Source organism: Sinohyriopsis cumingii, chromosome 2, assembly GCF_028554795.1.
Source record: "Sinohyriopsis cumingii isolate HCF-2022 chromosome 2, ASM2855479v2, whole genome shotgun sequence".
Taxonomy (NCBI): Eukaryota; Metazoa; Mollusca; class Bivalvia; order Unionida; family Unionidae; genus Sinohyriopsis; species Sinohyriopsis cumingii.
In genome coordinates, this window is record NC_142962.1 from 10,658,398 (window position 1) to 10,685,103 (window position 26,706).

At 37.0% G+C, this 26,706-nt stretch overlaps 1 protein-coding gene across 3 annotated transcripts; it reads right to left on the reverse strand.

Annotated features, from left to right (window-relative positions):
• Positions 1–452: 452 nt before the first annotated feature.
• LOC149804332 (uncharacterized) lies at positions 453–25,564 on the reverse strand. Of its 3 annotated transcripts, none has more exons than XM_089938955.1 (7): positions 25,300–25,564; positions 7,001–7,123; positions 5,354–5,422; positions 3,770–3,819; positions 3,214–3,359; positions 2,731–2,876; positions 453–1,527 (listed from the first exon to the last, which is right to left on the reverse strand). In XM_089938955.1, exons 1-7 carry the CDS (start codon positions 25,406–25,408, stop codon positions 1,112–1,114), a joined length of 1,059 nt encoding a protein of 352 aa, XP_089795081.1. In that variant the 5' UTR covers positions 25,409–25,564; the 3' UTR covers positions 453–1,111. The 3 variants fall into 3 exon arrangements, with proteins under 3 accessions (XP_089795081.1, XP_089795098.1, XP_089795090.1); XM_089938972.1 differs by lacking the exon at positions 25,300–25,564 and adding an exon at positions 23,907–24,489; XM_089938964.1 differs by lacking the exon at positions 25,300–25,564 and adding an exon at positions 8,374–8,467.
• Positions 25,565–26,706: the final 1,142 nt, after the last annotated feature.

The following is a 26,706-nucleotide window of genomic DNA, read 5'->3' on the forward strand; positions in this document are numbered from 1 at the left end:
TATTTTAGTCAGTGACTGGCTATCTAAAGTAATGACCCTGTTTTCTAGGTTTCTTTCCAGACTTATATTCTTACAAATTTTGTTTTGAGATCCGTCAATCAGAAATTTTAATTACCTTGACCATTGGGGTATCATAAGTGTCACACCGAATAATGCAGCTTGAAAAGTATGAATTGTCTTGCTAAAGCGGAGTATGGGTGGGGAAGAAACACAGATATACCGATAAAATATAAATTTACTTCATATTTTATATCAGTCGTTTGATCTCTATATAATTGCGTGTGTATATATGTTTGTATAATCTAGTTTTGTGTGCACGAGCGATGGAGAGACAGAGAGAGCATTTATCTCTTCCCGAACTGTATTTGGTTTCCACAGCCACTTGACTCAGTGTATTTGGTTTCCGCAGCCACTTGACTCAGTGAATGTGAAAGAAAATAAAATGGGCACTATTAACTGTAAAACCTTTTATTATCTGATGATTGTTCAGACAAAATGAGTCTCTCTCTCTCTCTCTCTCTCTCTCTCCAATGAAACATCAAAAATAAACCGAAATGCAGTCTTCCCAGGAAGATTGATGATCAGAAGTATTTCTAAAACAGCAGTCTGAACTGCACACCATTACAAATCACTTTAGCCATTTGACATTGTGAGTACCTTTTACTAGTGGATGAAATGAGAAACATTTCATGTGTGTCTTCTGTGCTGATTTATCTATTATGAAATGTACCTAGTAACACAAATGACTTATTCAGATGAAAATATGAGACTTAATATCTTTATTAATCCATTAATCGTAGCATTATGTGCTAATCCCAATCAATAAGGATTATCGTTGACCTTTGTAAATACAGGCCTTGTCTACATTCCCAAACAAAACCATGTTTAACATGAAGCTACAAGTTATACCACCCGGTCCTAATGAGACAGAATGACAGACATTCAAAAAGACGCTAACTGCGAATTGGTTCACCGATATTTTGTTTTAAAAAATGCCATTAATTAAAGAAATAGGAAATGTTACGTGTAGAATGTTTTTCTGACCATACCACTGGAAAGGAAAACATTTACCACATACATTTAGCTTTTAAATTACATAGTCATACACTTTTTAAAAATTCTTTCCAGTCTTTCTTTTGTTATCTTTTACTTTTTTTCTTTTCGAATGAGTATTTTCTCTTCTTTTCACGATGCATCTTGTTTTTATTTGTCGAAGGTCTCGGAAAATCTTTTGTAAGCTGCATTGACTGGTTTTGTATTTCTTGTAAATAGTATCTGTTTTCTCATATATGTATAGTAAATCCTGTAGAAATATTTCTGGGGGTGTCATGGAGAGTACAAGGAAAGTGGAACGTTCGAGCATAGATTTGCATTTAGAAGGCATCCAAATGTCAAAGACAATGGAGTGCCTCGTGGTATTTCCTATGCTCTGTTGGAATCCTTGGTCAACCAGTTGACTCACACTGGCCGTATAGTACAGATTTCTTTTCCTCTTGAATTCCATTTTGTCAATCTCTATCATGTAGGCTGGAATTATAGAAGATAAAATACATCTATAGAGAGAATCCGTACAAGTGACACGAGTTGCGAATAAAAGACTCTCTCTCTCTCTCTCTCTCTCTCTCTCATTACAAAAGAGTATGTTTTGAAGGAATTCCAAATATCGACGCTTTTCCCAAAACGTTTAGTTACATATTCTGTGTGCAAGTTAAGACCACACTTTAAGATAGCTACATATTATGTGTGCATGTTAAGACCACACTTTAAGATAGCTACATATTCTGTGTGCAAGTTAAGACCACACTTTAAGATCGCTACATATTCTGTGTGCAAGTTAAGACCACACTTTAAGATAGCTACATATTCTGTGTGCAGGTTAAGACCACACTTTAAGATAGCTACATATTCTGTGTGCAAGTTAAGACCACACTTTAAGATAGCTATTTGGTCAAGATCATCAAAGCTATTAGAAATCTCAGCGTATCCACCATGAAGTCAATTTTAAACGTATTCCATGAAATTTCATCAAGATGGCCACATAGCCATTGTAGCGGTATCCCAATTAAATTACGAAACCTGTTTTATCCTCATAGGATGGTCATAACAAAACTAAAAGTTAAGTCGAAAATGGATAGGAGATCCGGTGAGAGGTAATGACTATAGTGTTGGGTTTTTTTGGGGGGTGGGGTGGGGGGTGGGGGGATTTTTTGTGGGGTTTTTAAGTATGCCATATTGAAAGTAAGGGCGAAATCGTGATATGTTATGTTCGTCCATAGGTGTACAAAGACCTTAAACTCTCCCTACACCGTTAAAGTTTGGACACTTGAAACTTGAGTCAATTATAGTATGGATGTAGATTGTGCCAAACTTTCAGGAATTTAGAATAAGTAGGGGGAGGGGGCGGGGGAAAATCCTTGAGTTGTTTATCTCACAGGAACTGTCATGTGTCATCGATAACCCCAATGTCAGAATGAAACCCCTGATTTTGTGCCCTGTGGTCTTTCCTTACCCACAGAGACTTAAGGCTCCGTATCATAATTTAAGATCCCCACCCTATAACCATAAGCCTGTACTGGGCATGAAAAGGCAAATTTATGTATGCTACTTATATATATATATTTGTGTGTGTGTGTGTGTGTGTGTGTGTGTGTGTGTCTGAGAGAGCAATTTTCATTTGCTTCACGCAAACACATGTTAAAACTGATTTAAAAAATATTAAAATTCGCTTACCGTGAGGTCTGTTGCAGATTTTGTCTAACTGCAGGTTTCTTTCCTTTTTGCTATGTCGTCTCCCGGGTTGGCAAAACCCGTAGTTTTGTTTTGGAGAGCGGCATGGAACATTATCTTTCAAGTGGAATATTTTCTGTTCGCAACAGCTGTGATGATAATAATAATAATAATAATAATAATAATAATAATAATAATAATAATAATGATAATAATAATAATAATAATAATAATGATAATAATAATAATAATAATAATGATGATAATAATACGAAGAAGAAGTAAAAGAAAAACAGCAAAGAAAACTAGAACAAGAAGAAGAACAAGAATAAAAAAAAGTAGAAGAAGAATTGACGCCTGTAATGATAAAACATATTTTTGATAAAGTATCTGTGGTGTCGAAAGAACGAGTTATACTCTCAGGACCCTACAAAAGAGAGAGAGAGAGAGAGAGAGAGAGAGAGAGAGAGAGAGATTCGTACATACATCCCTTCACTGGAAGGTGTGTCATACAGCTGTTGTGAAAACGGACAACATGTTCTTTTCTTTGGATTGTAACAATTTCTGGTCGATTCGCAAAACAGGAAATGTTCAGCGTGTTTCTGCTGGCAGTAATAATCCTTCTGGTCGCTCTGTTGAATTATGTATTGAAATTTTATCATTTGTTATTTTTTTATAGCTTAAATTATTTCGTTAGACATGACGATCATACTTATATAAGAATAGGTCTGTGCCCAACACTTTTTTAATACAATTAATTACGTTTTCATATAGATTTCAGTTAAGATATGACTATCGATGATGCACTTCTTACAATAATAACAATATTAATGTTGAATATCATATCAACAAATTCCAGAAAATATGGTTGTCATGTACACCGAATAATTTAACATACACATAATATACGACAAAATGGCAGGAAAATTGGATTACGGAATATTATTTGATTTATTGACTCTGATGTAATAATATTTTTTGATTTATTGATTCTGATGTAATAATATTATTTGATTTATTGACTCTGATGTAATAATATTACCATGGAAAGGTTTGCTGTGTTTCCATTGCATACTACGTTGGACTCGATACCTGAATAATAATAATAATAATAATAACAATAACATGGTAGTAGCAGCCATGGCAGTGGTAAAGGTTGTAATAGTGGTGGAAAAAATTACAACCTTGCATAAGTTTATTCTTGCCAAAAGGCCAGGTATTCACTAAACTTCAAAACCTGAGTATCAACACACACACACACACACACACACACACACACACACTTTTACTTTTGATACTCAGTTGTGTACAAACTGATTAAATACGAAAGATTATGAAGTTGTTATTTTGTTATTTATTCGGTTAAAGAATGTTAAGCTATAAAAAATTATTAACTTAAATATTAAAGATAGATACGATCTTTATTCAGGTAAAGAATAATTATTAACTTAAATAAGAAAGCTTAAATAAGAAAGATCGACAAGTTATTTATTCAGTTGAAGAATGCTGTTAATAATAACTGTGTGAAAGAAGACAAGTAGTTTTATATAAAAAAATAAATAAAGCATGCATCATGTGATCGATGAAAATAAAGCATGCATCATGTGATCGATGAAAATAAAGCATGCATCATGTGATCGATGAAAATAAAGCACGCATCATGTGATCGATGAAAATAAAGCATGCATCATGTGATCGATGAAAATAAAGCATGCATCATGTGATCGATGAAAATAAAGCATGCATCATGCGATCGATGAAAATAAAGCATGCATCATGTGATCGATGAAAATAAAGCATGCATCATGCGATCGATGAAAATAAAGCATGCATCATGCGATCGATGAAAATAAAGCATGCATCATGTTATCGATGAATCCCGCTCCGAGTCTGAGAGTGAGGTCTAACTTAAATGTTTCCTCACTACGGGGCCAATACTATTTTCCTGATGTTGATTTTTGCCTCTCTGTGTGTGACTGTGTGTGACTGTGTGTGACTGTGTGTGTATGTGTGTAATTTGGATCATTAACATATCTTTAAAACACGTTCAGTCATATCGCTACGATGTCTGCAGCGTGACAGTTTATAGTGATGTCTAACGCTGGGGCATCATGCCGCAGAGAGGTAGCATGATGTCCCACCAGTCACGTTATCCTGACACCAGGCCGACCAGTCCTAACACTAACCTCTTCATGTTAGGCTCCAAGCGAGGTAGTTGCTAGTGTCATTTTATCAGTCTTTGGTATGACTCGACTGGTATTCGAACCCGCGACCTCTCGCATCCAAGGTGATTTATCATTTGTTTATAAAGAACACAACTTATGTTCCTTCGAGGAAGAAAAAAAAAACTCTGATATTGTTAGGATGGACATGATGATTTATCCGATTTTAATTTACTTTGTAATTGCCCTGAGAATTATATTTTACCCAGTTCGATCCACATATGGCTATACAAACTTGTTTGAGTCACAACCATCAAATTGGAGAGTTTATAATATTTCTAAACTAAAATATTTTAAAACTAAAATATGCGTAAACTACAAAATATGGCCTCAAAGGGCTGTGGTTAATTTGCATATCTGCTCTAGTATGTTCAAGTGAAATAGTCCTAATGCATGCAACTTACCTGGTATGTTCTTTTTGATGCCGTCTTTGCAACACAGTTCTAAGCCGAAACTAAATGGCTTCTGCACATCTGTAAGTAGAGATTCTTGAATTTAAATTGATATCGACATGTAAACAAAGTATCGTACTCGATGGCTTATTTAAAATATGAATGACATGCGTTGAATAATTTATATCTCTTAGGAATGAATTAGACCAGCAGCAAAATAACGAAAAACCCAACCCACTAATCATGTAATTACGTACACTTTTGACACCTCCGAGAAGCTAATGGACAAACATTGCGCCCCTATCTAGTCCATGGTTGCAAGCCAGGGGCTACAATCCACGCATGCTAATTATCACCCGTGGATGCCTCATCTTCACTAGCCAAGGTTTCGACATGTTAGCCTAATCTACACCTTGGCGGATCGAGCAGATACTTTTGTACTTCTGGCCTGTGAATTTCACTGGATGCAGCGACAAACCAACGCATCCAATCAAAACTGAGTTGTTCAAATTTGAACAATGTTACTATATGATCGAGACATGGGAGAACACTACACGAATGGACTCATAAAAAAGCAATTATCCACTGGTGGTCAGAATTTGTGCAAATACATTTTCACTCAAATGCACCAATAATAGCTTCTCTTTGGTACGTAATCATACTTTCGATTTTAAAATTGCAAAGTATTCTTTTCAAGTCAGTTGCCTCCACCATTTTCGGCCAATGTACAATGCACCGCTTTTACACGCTATTGGATAGTTGCTATTACATACTAAGGGAGGCAATTCCTGAAATCCAATAGATGTCGCTAGGACAATGCACTAAAATATCTGCTCGATCCGCCAAGGTGTAGATAGGGTTAACATATCGAAACCATGGATAGCGAAGATGTGGATGCTTGTGCCGAGATTTCCTCGTTTCACATAAATATGCATAAGCCTGCTTAACCAATCATTGCGAGAGCAAGTAAACTTTTCTTGCCATTGTGGCCCAAACGGAACATCAACGGCTACTTCAGCGAGACTAGAATATGCTTGGAATGTATATCGTCGTAGTAATTTACAGACAAATGATACATTTTGTTAGCGAATATTTTTCCAAGCAAGAATAAATCAATCTATTTGAACTGCTTCTGCAATTACTACGACTGGACTAATAGTAAGGCTGACAGAGAAGTTACGAATAAAAACAATAGAGGCTTTTGCAACTTTTGTTCAATTCTTAAATAGTTGAAGTGGTTCTACTGCAAAAATTGGCACACGTTCGAGGTATCAAGCCATCGACGGGACATGCCTTTGTACGTAACTTTATGCAACCAATTATTTTGTAATTGGCATCAATGGTGTCTATTCAGCTGATCGTATACACGTCATGTGGACGATCTGAATATCGAGTGTCAGAATTACAAGACTCCCACTGACTACTTCTAACCCATATCGTTTCGAGAAATCAACAAATCATTGCGAAATTTGTAAATACATATCATAATCAATACATTATTGCCACAATCAGCTTGTCGGAGGAAAATGGCGGATGCAAGCAATGCCTGGAGGTGTGTCTAATTTACGCTAGCTGACTAGTTAATTGATTAGCTTGATTGACAAGGTCAACTAGTAAACGACAACAAAACAGCTAAGAACACAGTGAACAAGGTTTTACCTTCACAACACTTCTGTTCCCATATATCCTTATACTTGGGGTAGGTCCCGTTGCAACAGATTTCTTCATTATTGCTGTATATAGAAAGTAATCCAGATCCATTTTTACAAAAATACATATTCCCTGAAAGAGACGAACATACAAAAGTCTTCAATGATAGTGGTGGCAGCAGCAATAACAACAACGGCAGCACCAAGAAGAAGAAGAAGAAGGTTTAAACAAACACCATGGTCGTCATCACTAACAACAGCAGTATTACGTAAAACAGCTGCAAATACACAGGATATTTATTCGCTTTTTCAGTTTGATTATATGCCCTCTAATCCTTATCGATGCGTTATAAACCCTAGGGCGTGACATTCAAGGATGCTATTAGCTTTATGTACTGCAGTTACGTCAGTACTGCCACCTTGTACGTGCATACACTTTATTTACTAAACTTGTGCGCCCATTGAGTCAACACATGGTCTTGCAGACTGCAGAAGATAGCATTAAACAAATGTCAAAATGTTGGCAGAGTTTCTACTTTTCATTTAAAGTTGTATCTGAACTTCAATTTCTTTCTAATAATTCCTTTATCCAACAATTTTATACACTTTTTTTATCCAACAGTTTTTTACACTTTTTTATCCAGCAATTGTATACACTTTTTTTAACTTAAAGAGAAAGAAGGGCATATCCTAACTGCCAGTCCCAACTCATGTGAGCTGCACAAACATAATCTCACCAATCCCCAACATTTAGTTTGTTTTGCTTTAATCACGTTAGTTTCTGATTCAAAAGGCAAAGAGTAACTTAGAGTACTTAACTGTCTTGCAAGAGCGGGAAGCTTGCTGTAGACCAATAAAGGCATACCTCAGCAAACTGTATGTAAAAAGGCGGAAGGCTTGAGACGATGACCAAACTATTTGGAAGTAGACAATAACTAGTATAATAATATCATTGTTTAAAGGAAGATGAGGAGAAGGAGGGAGATAGATCCAATAGAAAATACGCTCGAGCAAGAATATAATAGACGACAAAATAAATCAACAGTAGTAAATAATGTAGCACACCTGACGACTACTAGTTTTGTTGCTGTCTTCAGAGAAAATCTATTTGCGATTTTAACACGTCAGCAGTAGCAACGTTTACCTCATCAACACTCTCTTACCATCTCTTACACCACTCTCGCCGCTGCTGAAATAATAGTACTTATCTGCGTATTCGTATCAATTAATACCACAACCATCACCACCACTACTACTACGATGGCGACGTTGACGACGATGACAATAACTACTAGAGTACTACATCATCACTACAACCATTACTTATACTGCTACTTCTGTACACCACAGACAAAGTAACACTAGAAGAAATATACAATATACCTGTCGCAAGCGTAACGCCAGTCAGTAGAGTTAAGGCTAACATTCCTATAATAGACACTTAGCTGTACATAGGTCGGCTTCCTTTGTGTAGGCAGTTGTAGGTGACGACTTTTAATACAGGCAATATCTTGGGTATTCCAGGGTATATTTTGCACGTCGGGTTACACTGAATATATGATTAGATATTTGATCATGTTCATGTTATTTAGAAGACCGCTCCGGTGGCATTGTGGTTAGAGTCTCCTCCTGGGATGAGGGAGGTCGGGGGTTTGAACCCCGGCCGAGTCATACCAAAGACTTACAAAAATGGTACTAGCATCTGCCTTGCATGGCGCTCAACATTAAGAGGTTAGAGTTAGGACTGGTCGGCCTGGTGTCAGGATAATGTAACTGGGTGGGACATCATGCTACTAGTCTGCGGCATGATGCCCCTTGTGCTAGACATCACAATAAACTGCCACACTGCAGACATCGTAGCGATATGACTGAAAAATTCTTAAAGCTACGTTAAAAATTCTAATCACACATACACACAAACACACACGCACACTCATGTTATTTAGGAAATTTCTCAGGAAAATTCGCCAAATAACTTATCAAATGCATCCATTGTCCATTCTTACTTAGGTATGTTAATTCACATTTCAGATTTAATAATACATTACAGTACTCTCATATGTGTCTGTCTGTCTGTGTGGGTGTGTCGGACTCCTTCAAAGTCGTTTGAAGTAAAATTTTGTATTAAGGAATACAGTTGAATTTAGTTTTAAATGTGCTCAACAGACGTGGAATTTGATCCATTCATTTAAGATAGAAAGATGGAAGGGGGTGGGTGGATGAGGCGGCTGGATGGATAGAAGAAATCAACGAAATATGGCTAGGCTGCATGCGTCTTTGTTAAAGATACGTGTATCTACTTCAAAATAATTAGCAAATGTATATCATAATACAGCAGAATAAAGACCTTCTTGTGTGCCAACATGATCAATGGACACTATACTATATTTGAATCAATGTAGAAATATGTAGGATCTAAGAAACTGATATTTTCATTTGCAAGTCTCTGGTGTACATTTTGACTGACGTAAAACACATACGAGTACTGCTCTGCATTTGTTTATGGAGACTGATCCAAAATAGTCGCTGGTAAAATTGTTAAGTGGAATAGTGTATGTAAATGAACCTTCCAAGTTTATCAATACAGAATAATAACGATATATATTCCAATAATTAAAACAGCATACATATACTGAAAGGCAGCGATATTTTTAGAACAAATATCATCTAATACTGTCAAGAATGTTCGGGTATGTATACTACTACTACTACTACTACTACTACTACTAATAATAATAATAATAATAATAATTATTATTATTATTATTATCAATTTATTTTTTAAATTATTATTATTATTATTATTATTATTATTATTATTATTTCTATCCAGTACTAGAATGATGAGCACGAGATCAGATCTTACTGAGGAAAACTTAAAATGAAATCTTTCATTCGAGACAACGAATGGTGAAATGTTAACACCCAGTTTATTTTACTTTCATTTTAACTAGTTTTTGTGGTCAGGGTTGGTTGGACTCTGTCTCAAGCTCTGCCAACGTGGGAATATGAGAAAGCTTGCCAGTAGCTTCGCGTGGGTAGGTAGATTTTACCAGGGTTTTCCCTGGTTGTTCTTCTACCATGTGTAGCCTATCATGTGCTGAAACATGGCGTTATACCCACCACAACCACCACCACAACAAGTAGTTTGTGTGTCAATCAACTGTAACGACAATATTTATTTTCCATTATGTAAATTGCGCTGTGTGGCCTGTTTTCCTGTTGGTTACTTGCCAAAATCGAACCCGGTTTTTACAAGGACATTACTATTCTTGTATTTATTCCATTTTCATATATAGATTTGTATAATGTCTTATAAACACTTTTAGATGTGATTCATCGTAACAAATGTTTGGCTACTGGATACTGATATAGTCATTTATCTACAAGCTCGCAAGTGTTTGTATGTTCCGTTTATATATAAAAATTAGGGATATTTCTTGCAAGGCAAATACATCGAGTGGAACGATATGAAAAAGGCATATTTGACTTTTGTTTATATTTACGAGCCTCTGGATGATAATACCGGAACGTTGTTTCTGGTTTAGGCGTCGGGCACGCACATAAAAATGCATATAGATATGTAGATTCGTCTGCTTCTCAATCATTCATTTTTTACAGTGTGATAGGACTAGTTTGGAACGGCTTTAATGCACCTACCCGTCTGATAAGGCACATTCATGTACATTATTAGTACATTCCTGGTTACGTTTTTCCGTGAATTCATGTCGTTGTTTTTTTTTTTTGTTTTTTGTTTTTTTTATTTTTTGGGGGGGGGGTATTCTTTAAAAATAGTGCAAAACCTAGAGTCATGAACGGACTTGCCTTAATAAGCACGACACACTCATCACAAAAGTAGGTTACTGAGACGCATAATTTGCGTTTAACGGACTCTGGCTATAGTTTGTAATGTAAGTTAATTTCTCAAGATATCTCTGTCAATACCACACTCTTACAGTAAAATGAGCTCGTCTTTACCTATATTTTCTTTTTACTAGCTTTGGTTAACATTTTTTTATGTATATCTGGACCAAATGGGGTCTGGTGCTATCCTAGACAGAATCAGGACACTTGGGGATAAATACGACACCCGTATTTAAATTATATTTCTCTCTGTGGCATAAAGTTAATGTTTCATGGCTCATGTTACGCACCTCTTCTGACAATCGTATACTCATTATTCCCACTATGAAAACAAAGTCATATGGACAGCGTTCTTTTGCATACCAGGGCCCAACAACGTGGAATGAATTGCCCATTGAACTTAGACACAAAGACACAGTGATCCCATTCAAGAGTGCTCTCAAAACTAACTTATTTCGACTGCAAGAACAAACTTATAGACCTACTAATGTTTGCTACCTTAAATATTCTCAGCATGCTGTTTATGTTTCTAATTTCATGGTGTTTGTTCTTGTAATCATTTCATTATATATGTTTTTTATATCTTATATGTGTTGTCTAATGTTTTAAAGCGCTTAGAGCTTCTAAAGATTAGGCGCTATACAAAGTCCTCATTATTATTATTATTATTATTATTTCATCGACTTCAGTGAATTCGTGGGTTCAGAAATGATTTTTTGTGTCGTTTATGCTTCAATCAGTATAACGGAAAATTTGATAATCTCTCTTCATATTACACCTATGTAACAATAGAAGGTCATTGTGACCTACATTTTATGCTTTATTAATATAAATAAAGTATTTTTATTTAACTCAGAGCACATACATTCTTTGCATGTTATATACTTCCCAGCCTGCACAGTAGACCCTTTCCGACCAGTGAAATTGGAAGAATGGATCAACGCGTTTATTCAGTGGTAAACTTTAATATTAATGACTAAACACTTTATTTTGTGTTGGATTTGTGTATTGGGCATCTGGATTAACCATAAAGGTTAACTGTGTATTGGGCATCTGGATTAACCATAAAGGTTAACTGTGTATTGGGCATCTGGATTAACCATAAAGGTTAACTGTGTATTGGGCATCTGGATTAACCATAAAGGTTAACTGTGTATTGGGCATCTGGATTAACCATAACAGGTTAACTGTGTATTGGGCATCTGGATTAACCATAAAGGTTAACTGTGTATTGAGCATCTGGATTAACCATAAAGGTTAACTGTGTATTGAGCATCTGGATTAACCATAAAAGGTTAGCTGTGTGTTGAGCATCTGGATTGACCATAACAGGTTAGCTGTTTGTTGAGCATCTGGATTGACCATAACAGGTTAGCTGTGTGTTGAGCATCTGGATTAACCATAACAGGTTAGCTGTGTATTGAGCATCTGGATTAACCATAACATGTTAACTGTGTATTGAGCATCTGGATTAACCATAACAGGTTAACTCTGTATTGAGCATATGAACGATTACATAAATAGCAGCAGAGAGGGTGAACAACCTCTAATTGACTCACTCTCGAATCGTAAAAATAAGCCTTCCTGAAAATTGCCACAAAAAAAAGGGATTGCGTCGGTGACTGGGGGTGCCGAGACAACACCCTCGCTGCTCCTAATATCCAATTTTTTTTTTTTTATAAAGACCGACTCGTTATCTCGACCGCGGATCATGTAAGTTTACTGTTATAAATCCATGCGTGGTTGACTGAGCCTGACTAAAAAAATTTCTAAACTTAATTATATCCATATCTCCGCTACACCAAGTCTGATGAATATTTCGCAGACTATGTGTATCAACACCATTAAACACAGCAAGAATACTGCAGTTATCTCTGATGACTTTTGGTATTTGTGTATACCGCGTGAAAATATTCTGGCAGGATTTGACTGTTTATCCAGCATTACATCGTCGCATACAACTAAATTATTAATAAATCCATCAATATATTCTAGGGATGGCGCTTCATTAATATCAGTAATAAATTCAATAACATCATCATCGTTTTCATCCAACAACTTTGCGTTTTCATTAAAGTCTTTAAGTACATCGTAACATCGTTGATCATCAACTGATGGTGCAACTAAGTACAACTTATCCTATTTCAACCATCTCATTATCAAATTAAGTAACAGTTGTGTTTTACCAGACCCAGATGGACCTATAATGATAATTCGGACAGAATTTGGTAGCATGATGCTTGACCGGCTCTTGCTTTCGTGTCGCTGAGAAATCAATTACATCCATGTTGTAGAAATATAATAAATAATATGGATTTATATTGTGTGAAATGCAGGGCGCGTAACCCCACAAGTGGACTAACAACTATAACAACAACAACAAAAAAAGACAAGCAGTTACAGGTAAGTGTGAACGACGTGGTACAATTTTTTAAAAATTTATTCCTAATCCAAACAGTATTTTTTTAAAAAGGGGGTGATATTGTGATATTGCCGCGCAGTTAGCAAAGTTACCAGGAATACCATGGGCTAAGTACCCAGGAGAAAAACACCTTCCAGAATATAACTACTGCGGTCCTGGTACTCGACTTGATATCCGGCTTGATAACCACGATCAGCCAAGGCCTGGTGAGTATCCAGTAAACGCTATTGATAAAGCGTGTCACGCTCATGATGTAGCTTATAAAAGTAAAGATCTTCAACAGCGACATATCGTAGATGCAAAACTAATTCATGCGCTAAATTCCATTTAAAAAAAAAATCTTTCAAAGAATCATTAGCTAATTGGTTGGTGAGATCTACTATGAAGGGTAAGCTTGTATTAGGAACTGGTAATAAATCAACCGATTAGTATTATAATGGAGTCGATTTATTATAGCATAAGGAAGGGGATACTGGAAAGGTAGAGCAGCGATTAGTAAACTCTCTGAAGCAGCAGGTATCGAACGTTCTACTGCTGAAAAATGGTTAACACGACAGGCAATATGGCAAGTTACCTACCACAACCTAAAGCAATTCATTATGAACATTTTGATGTTAGCGTTCCTAATGAAGTTCATCAGGCTGATATTTTATTTTTAGCACACGATAGTATCAAAATTGGAAGACGTCGATTAACGTATTAAAAACGCGTTAACTGTCGGTGATGTTGCAAGTAGATATAAAGAAGCAGAGCCACTATTAACAAAGACAGCAACTGAAGTAGCTTCTGCGTTTGAACGAATTTATCAACGAGGACCCCTACGATGACCACAACTATTACAGGTTGATCCTGGCAAATAATTTTAGGGCGTAGTATCATCGCTGATGAAGCAACAACGCGTTAAAATACGACGAGGACATACTGTACTTTATCGTGATCGAAACGCAACAGACAAACACATTCCCACCATGTCATCACGTGGTGGTTGCCCTTCTGCACTCTCCCGGAGTTGATTTTAAGGGAGCGTGTGCAAAACTCTGTTGAGCGTAGAGAATGGCTCCCGTGTATGTTGTGCCGTCCTTACTGTAGATACTGTAAATACTATATGTACTGTGCCGTCCTTACTGTAGACACTGTAAATACTACATGTATTGTACGTTCCTTACTGTCAGTATATCTTCCTGATCTTGCTAGAATGTCATATCTCAATCTACTGATTCACATGGATATTGTGCCGTCCTTACTGTAAATAATGTAAATACTATATGTACTGTGCCGTCCTTGCTGTAAATATATCTTCTTGATACTGCTAGAATGTCATATAGCAATCTAGGGCTTCTCATGGAGATTGTGCCGTCTATATACCTGAAATATGCTATATGTATTGTGTCGTCCTCTACTAAACACACCCTCCTGAGCCTGCTAGACTGTTGTTTGACAATCTAGGGCCTCAAATGGGGGTTGTGTTTTGTGCCCCTGAGCCTGCTAGACTGGCATATGGCAATCTAGGGCCTCACATGGGGTTGTGTCGTACTTAGTGTAAAAAAAGACACCCTTCTGGACTTGCTAGAATGTCATATGGCAATTTAGATGTGTACAATATTGTGCTTAGTATATAATGATTACGAAAATAACAATGATATTATTTCTGCTTTTAAAATATTTGTAAAACGAATTCAAAGGGAATGTTTCAATCGTTGGCCACAGTAAAAGAAAGTGAAGTGAGGGAATTCATCGCTCTCTCTCTCTCGAAATAGAAATAAAATTAGATTAGAACTGTCTCGTGAATATGAGGCCAAAAAAAAAAGACAATCATTACACGCATAAGACAATTAAGAAAAAAATTATGTCAGAAACTGTCAGTGGTAATGAAAATGAAAGTTAGAGTCATTCATAGAAATAAACGTGAAAGTATGTCCGATTTTAGTCTTTCTTTCTCACTGATTTTTAGTCGATTTGTCAGTAAAAAAAAATAAACCACCCCAATGATTTTATCAAGGACAAAATCAAAGGACGGGATTATTTTTTTATACTGTTTTTAATGTGTCTCAAAAGTCAATGGCATATTTAAAGTATGTACTGTTATCAAGGGGAGACAACACTCTATGATTAAATATCATTAAGATTGGAAATTTTGAAAATCGTAGATTTTTAGGATTTTACATACAAATTCAGACTCGGTCTCTTCACGAAGGTCAAGCAAGTTGCCGGACTGGTCAGTTAGTTTGAAATGTATTCTTGATAATAGCGGATTATGACATCGTAGATAGACCAGATTGATCGGTTCTTGCACTATCAGATATCCGGGTGGGACTTGTGGTGTAAAAGTATATAAGATATATCCCTGCTGCGCCTGATTTAATATATCATTATTTGTCTGATAAAGACCATCAGTTGCATCACAAATAAGATTGACCGCGATCGTTGAGGTTATTTTTACAATTAACAGAGAAATATGACGGCCTTCACCGTGTTGATTATTGTTGTATCGAAGAATACTTGGTGGCGGCGTTATTTTTCTCCATGACTCGAGTATTTTTGGAAAAAATTCGTTGATTAAATCGTAAATTGATTTTTGTAGCTCGTTGGTTGCAAGTGATGGTATCACAAATGTCGGTAATTGTTGTTCGATTATTTTGTAATGATCAATAAATATTTTTCGAAAATCAATGACGATGTAATACTCTTTTTTAATTTTTAATACTTCATCACGAATTCGCTAATTAATAGACCTAATATCGTCCATGATGTGATTTAAATGTTGTATTGTTTCGAGGATTTTATTTTTTAATTCTTCAGAATAATATTGTGTACTACTAACAAATAAATTATTCAAATTACCAAATGCGCGTGTAAGTTCAGGTTTAATTTTTTCTGGCATTTCATTGATATATTCTTCGTTTATAATTACGTCAAAGCCGTCTGGGTTTTGTATAAATATTTTAACTGTTTCTTCAGGATTTGGGAGAAAATTACCAGGATAGTAGACATCCATTATCTTCGTTTTCCGAAAATCTTTCTTGTATTCTGGTTTCTTTATATATTTCATTTCTTTGGTGAAAAAATCAGACTCGTTTGGTTCTGGCGGTCCTTGGTATTCAGGAGCAACTTCAGGTCATCCTAGCACAGGTCTGATCGATGACTAATATACATATCAACGACAAAACCCGGTGTATTTATTACAATTGCGGACGATATCGTTGGTTCGTGTACTTTTATGGCTATCTTGGATTCTTTCCCAGTAATAGTTTTTATTCTACCTTGAAATTCATCACTGATCTGTTCGATTTAATAAAATGCCTGTGGATATTCCAACAATGTGCCAATCGGGTGTTCCATCATCTTTATTTTTTTTTTTTTGCAAATACCCGCGAATTATTTGATTGTAGTCCACTGAATGATCTTGACCGGATATTGGGCCAACTGTAGTATACTCTTAACTGCGCCAGACTATCTCCGCTACTGGAATCGCGGTTGGAAAATTAATACTAAATTTAGGGTTAGTGGAGTTTACTGTTATCATCGTGGGTTTCAACGGGGTTGTATTTGCGACTATTTGCTACAGTAGTTCTGTCATTATTTAAATTTTCATTTTCCAAATAGATGACTTCATTGTACATCTTAAGCATCACATGAAATTCAGAATCTGATATAGTCGTATCGTTAAGACTTAATGATATCAGCGACGACAATTTAGAATGCGCCGTTGTTACCGCGTGCAATTTTAAACATAATCGTGCAATTTTGTGCTCGTGCACGTGGATATCTTTTTCGCGATAATATTCAAAACCTCATCGATGGATGCCGATGGTGAAACACATATTGTCACAGCTGCAGCTGCCGTTAATGGTGTTAACGCTGATAATACCAATGAGTTCCAACCCCGGTGGAAGTATCGAGATTAATAATACCAGTTTCAGTGTTGTTTGCCGGCTGTGGTAATTGATAGCGCATAAAAACACCTCTAAATTTTTTAAAATTATTTTTAGTTGCTTAGCAGCATCAAGTAAGTCAAAATTTGACATAGGTACAAAACAATATCGTTGCTCAACGCAGTGTTCCTGGAAGTCTCAGACCCTTTCCTCGAGGAGTTCCCGGAATTGTTAAGCCCTTTCCCGTTGCTGTTTTTAATGCCATTGCAGCAGCTGTTCCAACAGCACCTAACGCGGCCGTTTTTGGAACGGCTGGGGCTGCAGCAACCATCAGCGCTGGTATTGCCGCGAGGAGTGGAAATATGCCACCTGTCTCAGCAGTATCTTTGATGGCAATGGCGGAAAGTTCACAAGTCGTATTCCAGTTTTGGATTGTTTGGTTTTATATTAAGGTTTTTAAGCTGACGTTCTGTCAACGGCAGCTTGTTTTCACCTCCTGTAATCTGACTGTGCTTTAGCGTTATTGTGGTTCCTGGAATTTTTTTTTTTTACTAATGCGGATTGTAGCTTTTTAATCCGACCAGGATCCAGACTGACATTAACATGATGGTGTGATGACATTTATAAAATACTCGTATTTTTAAATCACCGCCCGGTTACTTGTTTTCCACTGGTGCATTAATGACTCTCATTCGACCACCAACACCTTCAAGCAACATTGCCTTGTCGCTAAGTATAACCGCGATTGCTCTGTAATCAACAGCACCACCTGTATTTACGTTGGCTCTAAAGTGGATATCAACAATAAATTGTCTGAATAAATCAAGATGCTCCAGCGAAAAATAATAGATGGGATATAGAGTTCCAAAATCAAACTGATATTTGCAAACCAGTGTCCATGTTTTGATCACGTCCCAAAAATGACATCAATCGTTGATACACACGGGCTATATGATGTTGTTCATAGTTTAGTAGTAAATTTTCCGCCGGTTCTTCTTGTCCGTTTACCCGGAAAGAAACCTCTGTAACATCAAGTCTGTCAAATATCATATGGCTATGAGTTTGAGAGTTCAATCGTGCAGTCTCCTGAAACGCAATAAAGATATGTCACGGTGCAGAAACACCTTGCTGTCATGCTATATGCCACATAAATTGTCCGTTAACGTTAGTTTGCATGCTATCGGTGGTTTTTGTATGCCATGACAGCAGTGATTTACCGCCTTGATTCATAAAAGTCAGTAGTTGTTCTTCTGCGGTGATCGTTGGAGTTATTACCGGCATCCATAGTGTACGTTTTGTCAGTACTACCTTACCAGCATCATCCATAGGTCTCCAGATAGCGTCGTCGTCGGTAGCTTTTCTCACAAGAGTAACTGTGTGTTTAGCTCCAAAGATAACTTTTTGATACTTCTCCAACATCAAAAGATATGTGATAGTGAAATCGCGCATGAAAAAGCTCTACGATCTCCCTCCAACATTGCTCGACCCGTTAAAAATCCTATGTGGTATTCTGGATTAGCACCATGAACCACCAGTGTCACATCAGCGTCAACATTCCCTGCAAAGTTTCTTCGTAGTCTTATATTATACGGTATGTCGTCTGGGTGATTAGTAGTGCCCTTGGCGAACATCATCGAAGGACCGGCTGATCTTGTGGTCATCAGAGTACATTGCCAAACTTATTATTGTTGTGGCAACGTCGACGTCTTTCTGAATTGTCTCGATGCTTTTTCCATCAATCGAGTATGTAGCGCTGTCGAACAATGCAATAATGCCGTTGTTAACGAAACCAACTATAACACCATCCACGTAAGCAGTATCGTCTGTTTTTATAATCTCACCTTCTATCTGAATAAAAGCCTCAGATGGTAAAAAGTACACACTTGTATCATGAACTTGCAAATCAATCTTTCCACGCTGATTTGGCAGTCGTGTGTGATAAGAACTAAATTGATAATCGCGTACTGACACATCCCTGAAAACTGGTGCGTCCATGTCAAATATGGTGCTGGATATACGTTTAAACATTTTATTATAACCTTGTTGATCTAAATCATGACTTGAGGCAATGTTTTTTTTCTGCTTCACCTGTCTGCCGATCTATCAGCGCTGCTAGTGTTTGATTAGCGGCTTGATTTATTATTTTACTGACATCTACATGCATGGTTTCAGTGGATGGTAATTTTACTGGTTGCGGCGAACCGCTTTGACGTTTACGTATTAGTAGTGCTATTCTGTCTTTGCCAGCCGAGAACGCTTTACCAGCAACGTCGCTGATTGCACCAGGAGCTTTTTCACGAATAACGTCGATGGCTTTCACTGACAATTGTTTTGCAATTGGCACGGCTTTTGGAGCCATTCTTGTAAATAATCCCTGAACAACATCACCGAATCCATCACCGTAATACGCGCTGTAAACGGGTAATCGTGAACCTACTACCCTAACCAATACGGGTCTATGTTGTTGATAATCGTGTATGATCATCTTATTTGTTATTCATTTATCTAATCACTGTGACAACTAGTCACTGTGGTAACCATCAACGAGTTCGTCAATAAGTTCCCGGTAAATAGAAATATCGATGATACCACCTTGAAATAATCGCCGACAAATATCAGCTGCTTCATTGATTATTTCCGGAGAATTATTACCGGCTCGTTTGCCTCCTATGAGGACTTCTAGTCGTTCTACGTCGGAGATAATATTGCTGGAACAAGTAACAAGACCACTTCCTGCAGTAAAACCGCTACGAGTAGCACCGGTGCCAGGTGAATCGTAAAATTCTTCCTCCTCAATACGAGGTGGAGCGAATGAAGTTTTCAGTTTGTTTTGTTGTGATAAAATATCTTCTGGTCACGGATGTTTTTTGATCTCTTCAACTTCGTTCTCAAATTGTGTGAATTTATCCTTGTGTTTACCAGTGATTCTTTGTATATTTTCAAATTCTCGAAATACAAAAGGAATCCATTTTTCTTCTGAAACATCAGCGGTGTTTGGATCTAATAATTTATCACGAACTTTATATCCGTATACGGCAATCCTCCTAGGATTCTCCTGAAGTTGTCTATAACCCTCTTGGGTAAATGGAGTTGGTGGTTTTGAAAGTGGTTTTGATTCTGGCGTAACAAGTGTCTTTACACCACTGACCTCCTTTCGGACTTTATCAATACTATCAAATATTTTGTTGTATTTCTTCACCGACGAGTGGAGGTTGAGCTGCACTATTCCAGCTGCAAGTTCTCGTAAAAATCTTTGTTTTCTTAGTCCTCGCCGTTACTTTTTCAATTTGCGCAGCAGTTTGTTTTATTGCCGGAAGAAGACCTTCAGTAGCCGTTGTGACTCTTTCAGTAACTGTTGTGATAGGCTTAAATAATTGTTCAGTACCTTCTGCGAATTCAACTTGTGATTCTTGACGCGCTTGCAGTTTTCGCTTAACAGCATCTGTCAACGGAATATATTTCTTAATTGCTTCTAGTCGCTCTCGAACTATTTTAGCTGTGTAAGATTCCTGCGCTAGTGGCATTATTTGTTATAATTTTATTTGAATTGATAGCAGCAGCGAGGGTGTCGTCTCGGCACCCCCAATCACCGCCACGATCCCCTTTTTTGCGATTTTTTTTTGTTGCGATTTTCAGGCAGGCTTATTTTTACGATTCGAGAGTGAGTCAATTAGAGGCTGTTCGCCCTCTCTGCTGCATAAATTAAATTAATAGATTGCATGCTTTTTAGACGCTGCCTCGACTGGAATGGTTAACCAATGTAATTACTGGAATGGTTAACCAATGTAATTACTGGAATGGTTAAACAATGTAATTACTGACACATGAAATATACTTCCAATAATGGTCGCAGTAAGTGTCACTCCAAGGTTACTCAAAGCCTGTAACTTTAACCCGTGCATTCCTGTGATGTAGTGGTTAATCAAGGTAAGTACTGATGCATGAACAATTCTTCTAATAGTGGTCATACTGAGTGTCACTCCAAGGTTACTCAAGGCAACCGTGTTTTACCCAGTAATGATAATACTTTTGAAGCAGATGTTAGTACAGTCATTTTAACAGAAGAATTTTTTTATATCTCTGGTTACTAACTCAATATATTACCTCTGTTTTGATATCATAAATCGAATGTTCTTTTTGTTTTATGCCTTCAATGCCCTTCCACAGGGGTCAAATTGCAATGTAAAGATTACTATGTAGCCACTGAAATACCAATAGTTGGCTAGGAAGCAGAGCTAGCCACCCATACCAGTAGACACATGGATTCAAGACAAGTAGAATATCTAAAAAACGGCTTGAATGATAAATATTATGAATTGCATCAAGCTATTTAGGAGACGATGTTTTTTCAAAAGTATCACCAAGGGAAAGGGCTTGCAATTGCACAGTGAGCACCACATGCTGTCAAACATGGCCTTTGGATGTGAAAAATGCATGTATACAATAGGGGTTGGGGTGTATAAACATTTTATTCTAAGAACTTCATTAGATTTGTAAGGTCAAGTGTGCGATATGATTGTGTTGTGCTTCATAATATCTATCCAAAAATATGGACCTTTTTAGCCTCGCTCATGTATTATTTTTTTAATGAATGTTTATATTAGGCAGGTGCATGCGACATTACATTTATGTGTAAAAACTAACCCCTGCCCCTTAGGTTGGATAGTGCATACATTTTTTATTGTCTCCACTACCTTTCCTACCTTTGTCTCAACCAAGTTTTTAATTTATGTGAGTGACAATAGATAGTTCCCGAATGACGTCATCAGCTGCTATGTGTGGTATGCTGACAGATTTACCGTTGAGTTAATATGATGATTGGAAGTTGAAATAAATTAATTGAATCACAAGATACTGTTACAAACAATACATGCCTAAACAGAACGCAAATCAGGTTTTCTGTTAATATCTATATTTTTAATTTATAAGTTCAAAATAGATAGTTTTCGTGATCCCATATAGGTGAAACTGCCAAGCTGTCCATCGTCCAGGTAAAACAGGCAGAATAGAGGGAAGCATCTGTACAAATGTTACCACTTCGCGAGCGAAATATTTCCTTATGTCTACACAAATCGCAGATTTTCTTTTAAGTATATGTTTTAAGGAAAAACCGCCCATTTACATCGATCCTTTTTTTTTTTCATTCTGTGCCAGTTCGATTAACGACTACATTACTACATCGCTAAAAAAAGTTCAAATTTTTACAAATAGTTTAGGATAGCTACCTATTGCAGATTTGGTTTGCAAAAGATAATGCTTTTGTTTTTGCATATTGTGAAATGAATGACTATTTTAAGCGAGGGCGAGATTTTTTTTTTTTTTTTTTTTTTTTTTTTTTTTACATTTATGCGCAGGTTGATGTAGTGAAGAAGAGTGTCAGGTGAGTGATCTCATCGTGCAGATTTTTAGAGCGAAATATTTTTATTAACAATTTTAATGATTGCCAGTTTATTCGCATGGATTTTATTTATTTAGTTTGCTTATTTCTGCATTCAAACATGAATCTCTGGCACATTGCCAAGCTTGCATTTCAATTCGGTAGTAGACTGATGAACCCGAGTTTCGATTGTGACTTAATTTCGGTTTGTAATCAACACTCATCAATGCCCGAATTTTTCACCATTTTCAAACCTGAGAACGATTGTGCTAAGAGTTAAAAAATCTCTACTTAAACAATTTTATTACTTTATTTAATCAAGAGTTTTTAATAAAGTGTGTCAGTTTGTCGTAGAGCATAAAAGGTATACAATGTTGTACTGTAATGGTAACATAATGTCCAATAGCAAAAGGGAATTCGTTTTCAGGCATATCTTTGTGGCGCCTCCCTATCAAGAAATGCGTATTAGAGGGCCTATGGTCGTTGTATATTTTAAAATTAAAGAGAAAGAGAAAGGGGGTGGGGTGTGAAGAAATATCAGAATATGGACATACAACTTTGAATAGCATACGTAAGGGCAGATATATGTTCTAAATGGGGAAAAAGTGATCTCGCCATTTTTGACATATCATTTTTCTCTCAATGATATACATGAATATTTTGTGAAATGCATAACAAATGTTACTATTTTCTTTTGACATACTGTTAACCTCGTGCGCAATGTGGCAGCTTTGAATTAATATATTTTTTTATATATAAAAGAAACTTTAAAAAAGTCTTGAATGTTTGGATATTTAAATAGTCGTGATTTTTTACATAGACAATTTCACCAATCAGTCGTATAACAATTTTTATTGTGTGGACAGTTTGGATGGATTTGTGTGGTCACAGTTTGGATGGATTTGGAGTTTTATGGCACAGCAACACAATGTAGTTAACTACCTTGCCTAAGAGTACACCATAGTAGTCGACCGAGGTTGGTTTATTGGTAGGGTACGAACCCACACGCTAGCAACCACTGATCTACAAAAGCTTTTGTTTCTATTATTGGCCGCCTTCGATATGCGGGGGTAGGGTGGGGGTGAGCACATCGGGCCTATTCCACATCCCCGAGTTTGAGAAGGAATAAGCACGCTAGCACACACAACAAAACTGACGTACGCGTATTTTAACACTGATATACATACGCATACCACGCACGCATTTCAGTGAGTCGGATAACTTGTGAAATTGGAAATAGGTCTTGTCTCTCCATTGATTTATAATCGACACTATTACTACTTCTACTGACGTGAAAGTCATACAGGTCATGTAAGCCTTGGGTATTGACTACATGTATTTCAGTAATGGATATCATGTTTTAAAATATGATTACACATACCTTTAAATGGCAATTATTCACTTTATTTCGGTCCTCATTCTTCCACATTCATAGGAAAGTCATTATATACCCGCCCCTATACGGCACAATCATTGTTTTAAGGACTTGAACATTTCTTGATAGGTCAACTTAAAGGTGCGATCCAGAGCGTACTGGATTGAATGTCATGCGCTGTGCAAGTGGAATGAAAGCTGCACGTGTGGAAAAATAGTCGCATTACCCTGTTAGGCTGTTAACTATCATGATAGACCCAATGTCCTCGTTTCTGTACCAAGTTAAGGTCCTAGACAGCAATGTAAAGGTCCATAGCGATCAATAATTTCGGACTGGACTTTTTTTGAAGACATTTAAGGTGCAGAACATCCAGGCCCAGCCCTAGGGCAAAGAGAACGAGGCAACCGCCTGGGGCCCAGCGCTTCTTCGCAATGCAGTTTTTTTTTTTTTTTTTTTTTTTGCTTCGGTCCCAGCGCTCATCGCTTGGTGCCTTTGGCATCGCATGCAGCCTTGGGCCCCGCTCATTCTAGGGCTGTCCCTAGATCATTCCACAATTAGGATTCAATAGACTTTGTTTAAACTATGTTAGCATTATATTTTGGAAGAATAATTTAATACGAGGGTATGAGCATACATGACCACGCTTACATACACGAAAGCTGTATTTTTTGTTACTGACACACATAACCGTCATGCAAAACTGAGCAGTCTTGTTACTGTACAAACGTCTGAATGCATATCCTTATTAGATGAACATTGCTTCAAACTGGAAAATTTTCATTAATACTAGATCATACGTATCGATTTTCCCCACCTGTTCGCAAGAAAACAGATCTTAGAATTTTGCAATTATTTTGTTATCTTCCTTCCTAATCCATCATGTATCATCTTTGCACACTAGCTGAGGAAATATGGTTAGTGTACTGTTCGCCATCTTCACCTGGTTATGATGTGTTAGCCCTATGTAGAATATTGGCTAACAACGCTGACTGTTCGCCGGAGACATTTTCCACAATTTCACATTAAAATTTGCAACAAATTCTTGTGCAAGACAAAGACCTTTTAAAAACCAAAATTACCATCAAGTCTCAGTTTTATAAAATTTAATGTTTAAAAATCTGATGCGAGTAGAATAAAGGAAGAAAATAAAGGAAAAGAGAACAAAAGAGTAACTGGCTATATATGCCACACTGTGAATATTATTGGGTGATCATTTAAGGATAATTCATTCAATGTGAATTATTTCAAACCAAAGATTTTATTTTATGCTCAAATATATTTAAGCACATTTCGAAATCTCACCCAAATGGGACGTTCGAAGAAAAAAAATTACGAAAAATACTTTCCCAATAGAAAATCAACTTGTATTAAAAATAAATCGATAAATATATGAACTTACCTAGCCACGTGTCGGATACATCAGCGCCGGAACCTCTGAATGCACAAGGAAAAAATAGACAAGTAACAGTGTACACGAAGGTGATCCAAGTTTTAGAACTTTCTTGCATGTTTCATCATCAGACGTTTTCACTTTGTCTCAAAGCTTTAGGCTCCTGCAGAATGTATGGAGAACGCGTGTGAACCTATTTTTGGCACCCTGTTATAAGAGGACTCGTTATTACATTTGCGCTTCCCATACTGGTATCATGGGGCTGTTCTCATTTTCTTGAAGTAAAATATTACTTCCTTGTTGGACAGTCTTTCTTGTAGGCGTATAATAATAGCAAAACGGTGTAGAGGGCAAGTACGATACAAATATATTGGTAGGCCCCGACAAAACTGGACTGTTGTAACAGGAAAATAGTGTACCCGGCCTTCACGAAAAGTAAAAGAGCTGTGTAGACGACAAGGCTATCTGTTCATGATGATAACACTGGTCAACAGTGAAATCATTACTGACTTGAAAAGGCCCTAATCTGTAGTATTTTGGTGTGCCGAACACGAATATAACCGTGAAAAATTTGTATTGGCTCTCGTTTTGAAGATATTCATATACCTCATTTTCTATGTTTCACTGTGTAAATTTCTCCAGTAGGACTGCAGCAACATCCGGAATAATGATGTAACATTGCATAATACCATCATGCTCACATCATCCACAGTTGATTGCATCATTTTCTGATGCAATGCAATACTAATGCCATGCGGCTGCTGAAGTAAGTTGACGTCAGCAGTGTACTATACATGTGTAGGCCTATTATACTAATGCCAGGCGGCTGCTGAAGCTGACGTAAGCAGTGTACTATATAAAGCCCAATCAGATAGGTTCAGCATTTAAAATATTTTAGACGTTGTGCGAGACAGTTCAAGCTACTGTTACATAAAACTTATTATTTTATCCATTTACGTACAATAAAGAACAGTAATGCCTCGAAAGTGTGTTAATACCGCGGACAATTTTTGCTATATTTGTGGGGAAGTGACATTTGCCAACCAGAATAAAAGTATCAATTCTCAAGTGAAGAAGGCATATCATCTTTACTTCGGATGCAAGGTTGGTGACCAAGACAAGCCTTGGGCTCCGCATATATGCTGTGCTACATGTACAACACAGCTTTCACAGTGGTTGAATTGCAAAAGGTCATCAATGCCGTTTGCAGCCCCAATGGTGTGGAGAGAGCCAAGCAACCACCTAAATGACTGTTACTTCTGCTTGGTTCCTCCTCTTTCCGGCGGAATAACGAAGCGAAAGAAGTCGAGAATAGTCTACCCAAACATTCCGTCTGCATTGAGACCAGTTCCACATGGTGAGGGACTTCCTATTCCAGAACCTCCAGCAGAATATTCTCTTGATTCATCTGACGAA

Bases quoted from the DNA above. Each gene is read 5' to 3' on its own strand.
- LOC149804332 (XM_089938955.1), bottom strand. From the start codon at position 25,408: ATGCAAGAAAGTTCTAAAACTTGGATCACCTTCGTGTACACTGTTACT. The intron at 3,820-5,353 runs GTAAGTTGCATG...ATTATTATTCAG, and splicing joins CATCAAAAAGAACATACCAG to GTATCGAGTCCAACGTAGTA. The intron at 2,877-3,213 runs GTATGTACGAAT...TTATCATCACAG, and splicing joins ACACCTTCCAGTGAAGGGAT to CTGTTGCGAACAGAAAATAT.